The following is a 6,067-nucleotide window of genomic DNA, read 5'->3' as shown; positions in this document are numbered from 1 at the left end:
GATTGCATCCCCAAATAAATCTCTGTGGTTGATGTCCAGTAGTGTAATACCCTCATTTTCGTTTAAGTATTTTATAGTTTCAGGTCTTGTATGCAAGTCTTTAATCTATTTTGAATTAATGGAGTTAAAAATCTAGTTTCATTTATTTTTGTGGATGTGGCTATTCATGTTTCCCAACACTATTTGTTAAAGAGCCTTTCCTTTCTCTGTTAGATGGTTACAGTTCCTTTGTCAAAGAGTAACTTTTATTTGGGTTTTCTTGCTTCCTAATGAGTCTAGCTAAGAGCTTGTCAATTTTGTTTTATCTTTTTGAAAAAACAGCTCTTGGTTTCACAACCTTTTGATTTGTCTTTTTGCTTTCTAATTCACTTATTTCCATTCTAGTTTTTATTATTTCCTTCTTTCTCCTGATTTTTTTGTTTCATTTCTTCTTCTTTTTCTAGTTCCTTCAGTTGTAAAGTTAGATTGCTTATTTGAGATCTTTTTGGGGTTTTGATGTGTCTATAGTTTCCCTACTACTTTTAGAGTACCCCACTGGATTTGGTAACTTGTCTCTCCATTTTTGTTGGTCTCCAGATAATTTTAAAATTTCTCCTTTGATTTCTTCATTGACCCAGGAATTGCTACAAAACATTTGGCTTAGTCTCTACATGTTTTGGTTTATTCTGGAATTCTTTTTTGTGGTTAATTTCTAGTTTTATCACATTGTGATCAGAGAAGATACTTGATATAAGTTCTATCTTAATATATTTTTGAGACATGTTTTGTGTGCCAGCTTATGACCAAGCCTTTATAATATTCTGTGTGCACTTGAGAAGACTATATATTCATTTCTTTTGGAAAATCTAGTAAGTCCATCTAGTTCAATATCTCATTTAAAGCCTTCATTTCTTTGTTAAATTTCTGTCTGGGTGATCTATTCTTTTGTGGTTTATTAAAGTCCCCAACAATAATTGTGCTTGTGTCAATATGTTGCTTTGGGTCTGTGAATATTTGTTTTACATTTAGTTGCCTAACTATTAATTACAATATGGTACTCACCTTGGCCCGTGATTACAATTTTTTGACTGAAGGTCTACTTTATCAAATATGAAAATATCAGCTCCTGATTTTCTCTCTGTATTATTGCTTTGAAGTATCTTGCTGTAGCCTTCACTTTAACTTTGTTTGTCTTCAGATTTTAAATGAGTTTCTTGTAAGCAAAGTATAGATGGCTGACACTTGAGCCAGTTTCTCATTCTTTACCTTCTAACTGGTGAGTTTACACCATTCTCATTTAGGGTGATTATTGATATATTAGGTGTATTTATTGTATGTCTTTTGTTTTTGATTTTTTAATCTTCCTTTTATTTCTTTTTCCATTTGTTTCTTTTTTCTCATTTGGAATGCTTTCCCTATGGTGCCCTCAGTTTCTTTATTTCTTCTTTTTGTCTCTATTCTAGATTTTTTGCTTTGTGGTTACCATGAGGGTTCTCAAACTTTCTGCGTCTAAAACAAGTCCTTGATAAGCTGGTATCAATTTGCCATCATCTGACTATAATGATTCTCGTCCTTTTCCCCTACCCTTTACTGTTTTATTGTTGTCTCATGTTATTTTTGTCTCTACTGATGCTGAATTCCTAATGTCACCATACTAAGGTTTGTGTTTTATTTTTTCTTTTGTTCTACAAAAACTCCTTTCAACATTTCTCTCTGGGCAGGTTTTATGATGGTAAACTCCATTAGCTTTTTGTTTGTCTAGGAAAACTTTAAATTCACTTTCATATTTTAATGATAATTTTGCAGGATAGATTATTCTTGGCTGGGAGTTTTTGCCTTCCAGGTTGTGAGCACTTCATTCCACTCTTTTCTAGCCTACAGGGTACTGCTGAGAAATCTGACAAGAGCTTGATCTAGGTGCCTTTGATGTTATGTTCTTTTTTTTTTTTTTTTTTGCTAGAGTCTTTAATATTTTTTTCTTTGTCTTTGACTTTTGATAATTTAACAATGATGTGTCTTGGTGAAGATCATTTTGCATTTAGAAATTTGGGTGTTCCTTCTGCTTTCAGGACATTCATGTTTATTCCTTACTTTTGGTGCAAGAAGTCCTCAGCTATTAGTTCTCTTTACAGGTAGGATCTCTGTAGCCTTTTCTCTCTCTTCACTTTCTGGAGGACCAATTATTCTTCCTTTTCTTCTTCTAATAGAACCTGATTTTTTTTCAGAGTTTCTTCATTTTTCCTAAATCTTATTTCTTTCTCTTCTTACATTTGTGTTATTTTTACATTTTGTATCTTATGTTTCTAAAATTTTTTCTTCTTCCAACTTAATTCTATTTGAAACTATTTCCATATTCATCATCATATCATTTGGTGTTTCTTTTTGTATTTTTAAAATAACTTGAATCTCTTTAGTAAAGAACCCTTTTTGTTCCTGGATTGCCCTTCTAAGGTCCCATACCTGTCTTTCTGTATTGGATTGCTCTTCCAGTACCTCATTTGAATTGTTATTTTAAAATCATGGCCTGTTATGTCTCTATTACTGTATCCTTTTATATGTGTCTGGATTTCTGTTCTCTTTCTGCTTTTCAGATGTTCCTTGATCCCTAGGCATCTGTATTACCTTATTTACTTTTAGGGGGTTTGGGGAGCTCTGGGTTTTATTTAGTTTTTTTTTCCTTTTTTTATCTTGGTGGCAGGTGGGGGAGAATGTGATGTATGGTTCTCAAATGCTTGGTCTCAATGAGCAGTAAAGGAAACTTCCAGGCAGTAGATCACCTTTGCCTCTGCTTTCTTTCCAAAGCAAGCCCCTATCAGTGTTTCATGGAACTTAGATTCTCACCTTGTCTGCTTGCTGCTCCTCTCTGCAGTGTGGGGCCCATCCCACCAAATTTGACTCACCTGGCAAGGGGCACCAAGTGTGATCCACAGAGCACTAGCAGCCAGACATAGGTCTCCTTGCACTGCCAGGCAGGGGGTGGCAGTTGTGGGCTGTGTGCCCCAGGTCGCCAGGTAATGGTTGCTACCAGATGATAGGCCTGGACTGCTGGGCGCCAGGAATCTCTCACTTTGATCTTTTTTAGGGAATAAGGAGAGGTTTCTCCCACTCACTCTGCCCTTAGTCAAACTTTCCACAACTGAGCCCAGAGTGGCTCCATGCATTGCTGCCACCAAGGTTCCTTTTGTCATATATTTCTGCAGGAAGGGGAGGGAACCCCCCCTACCTTGCTCACACCAGTCTGCCAGACTCCCAGGAATTGAACCTGTGATTCTGCATATGTGCATGTGTCCCTCTCTGGAAAGTCCCTCTAATTAGATTCACAGTACCAGGTAGGACAATTGGCGGCCTCAGTGCAAAGCCCCCATGGGAAAGTCTGTGTCTGTCATTGAACCTCTGAATCTTCCTTTGATCAAATTTTGTTCTGTTTTCCTTTAGTTGTATTTAGGGAAAGAATAATCCAAATCTCTCTATTTTGCCGTGTTGTGCTTAAGCATTTTCTTTTCCCTTAATCTTTAATAAATTTCTTCTGTTGATTTAGTAGGATTTTAATTTAATTTAATTGCAGTAGAACTTTAATTTGGATAACAAATCAGATATATCTTGGGTCGGCCTGTATCTCTTTTTTTAACCATAAGAGCTTGAAACAACATAACTTCCCTAGAGCTGTATGAATCTCCATCCCCAAAAGGAGGGAATTCATTGTATATTTGTAACCTACCTTTTATTTTCTGCATTTTATTGAATCTAGTAAGTCATGATAAGTGGTAGGACATAGCCAACATAGTCATTTCACCTCAAATCAAAGTTTTCAACTTTAAGTTAAAAATGAAACTTTTTCTATTATATGTAATGCTGGGCTGAGATTCAGAGCTTTCCAGCTGAGCTCTGGCCTTCATGACTTTAAACATCTTCATGACACTTTAAATATTATAAGAGTCACTGGGCCTAGAGTGTGTAAATTGCCCTCTGTGCCCTACCTCTGCTAGAGCAGGCACTAAGTAGTAGAAGGCAAGAGAATGTAGGACAAGTCCTACTGGCTTGGCAAGGGTCCACCTAATTCCTTATGACGTGTCCAGTGCAGGTGACACCTTCTTGAAGGTGTGGATAGGTAGTTAATTTCATGGAGAGTAGGAGGTGTGGGTTTGGCCTTTTTTTTTTTTTTACAGTGGAACATTATCTGAATGATATTCATTCTCTCATGAGTCTGGGCTTCATGCAACAAACAGCAACTGGATATTATTTTAAAATAAGCAAAAGCCACTGAAAAATACTTGTCTGGATTCTCATTTGGGAGGAAGCGTTGCCTGAGAACTGCTCCTTGGTCAAGGATTAACCCAAGGGAAAAATCCAGCAGAAAGAGAAGAACTGTGGGTTTTTTACCCCAGCCCTTAAGAAAGCTATGCCGTGAAAAGGTTTCTGACCCATTGACTCACAGCCAGTTGGACGGTGTACCAATTCTTTTTTTGACGGGTGAAGGAAGAGAGGAATTTTCTGATTTGTGGTGTTTGAAGGATGGCTTCCCAGTTTCATCAGCTTCGGGTCTTGGTCTGGAAAAATTGGCTAGGTGTCAAAAGGCAGCCGGTGAGTAAAAAAAGGTTGGGAGATCCAGGGAGCGGGAGCAATGTTCCAGGTAATTCTCAAATGTGATGTTCAACACAGATTTAAAAAAAAAAAAGAGGAGTTTTAAAGTATTTTCTAAAGCAAAAAATAGACATTTAGAAATCATCCTTGCATCTGTCTTATAACTAATAGGGCGAGTTGAAACATGCCCCCAAAGCCGTCTTTTGATTTCAGTAAATTAAAAGAGTAAACCAGGATATGCCCTGGGCAAAAGAAAGGATGTGCTTTGTTAGTGGTTGAATTGAAAGTAGTTTGAATTCTAGGTTTGGGGTCAAAATACTTTCAGAAATTTTCTGAATAATTGTAGTTAAAAATGAGCTGAAGAAAATGATCTGACGAAAGGTATAGCACATGAGGGAAACAAAAAGAGCTTGAAAACTTGAATGCAAGCTATAGAAAGAGACTACTTTGAAGGCTGTTGGTATAGATAAGCTTCTCAGAAATGCTAGTATCTAAGAACCATTTGCTAGAAATTCCACACAAGAGTCAATATATGTTCATTGCTTCAAGAGTATTACTGAATCACTTCGCTTTACTGCTGTAGTCTGTTTAATCTGTTCGTTGCAACAACATTTTTTAGTGCTCTTCTGCTCATGTTTGCTTTTTAAATTATAAAGCTAGCTATTAGATCTTCAGCAGATAGAGTCCAGGGAGACTGAGAAACAAATTGGCTTCTGTGAATTATCACATATTCAAGAGAACATTTGAAAACCAGGGAAATATAAAAATATAGTCAATAGAGTGGTAATTCCCAGCCTCTGATGAATAACATAAATATAATGCAAATAATATGCATGATAGAAACCAAGGTTTTATCTATATACCTATCTCACCATAGGTTTGCTTGCAGCACTTGACATCTTACTTAAGGGAGAAGTTAATGTTCACCTACCTTTGTGAATTTATTTGGCAGAATTTTAAATCATTAGGTGTTATATGAATACATGGGTGTGGAGTTTGCATATAAAACTTAAAATCATTAATATTTTTATTTCATTGATGTTAAGCTGGAAACCACACAGAAGAAAAACTTCCCATTGTTATCCCAGGGTAGGTTCTATGTAGAATTCAGTAGGAAAAGAGTTTGGGAAAGGAATGTGGTCAAAAGACAAGAGGTGGTTTCTTGGTTCTGCAGCACACAGCTACATGACTTGGGGAGCAAATCACAATTTCTCTGAGCACTGACTTTCCTATTTAGAAAATGGGCATATGGGGGCTTCTGTGTGTATTACCAAGAATGGTGAGAATTAAATATGCTAATTCATTTCAAAGTGCTATGTAAATGGTGAGACACTTGGCAAATAGTTTATAGAAGGATTTGAGGCAATGTGTGTGTCATATTTTATTCAAAGTATTGGTGAAAGGAAATCCAGAGGAGAGTGCATGAGAAAGGAATAAATTTGCATATAGTAAAGTTCTAAAGTGATGAAAATTCAACAGTTAGACATAAGAGCATAAAGAAACTGAA

General features: G+C 36.3%; 1 protein-coding gene across 2 annotated transcripts in view; it reads left to right on the top strand.

The window, feature by feature from the left end:
- Positions 1 to 4,491: 4,491 nt before the first annotated feature.
- The window catches only part of ABCA12 (ATP binding cassette subfamily A member 12), a gene marked incomplete at both ends in the record, with an annotated part of 165,905 nt that continues 164,329 nt past the window's right edge, over positions 4,492 to 6,067 (top strand). For both annotated transcript variants that reach the window (XM_084238060.1, XM_084238059.1), the window contains one exon: positions 4,492 to 4,560. In XM_084238060.1, coding sequence (XP_084094186.1) covers positions 4,492 to 4,560 — 69 coding nt within the window. The remainder of the gene's footprint in view (positions 4,561 to 6,067) is intronic.

Source organism: Talpa europaea, assembly GCF_964194135.1.
Source record: "Talpa europaea genome assembly, chromosome: 1".
In the NCBI taxonomy this organism is placed as follows: Eukaryota; Metazoa; Chordata; class Mammalia; order Eulipotyphla; family Talpidae; genus Talpa; species Talpa europaea.
The sequence above is the reverse complement of the archived record's forward strand: the minus strand, read 5'-3'. Positions and strand labels throughout refer to the sequence as shown.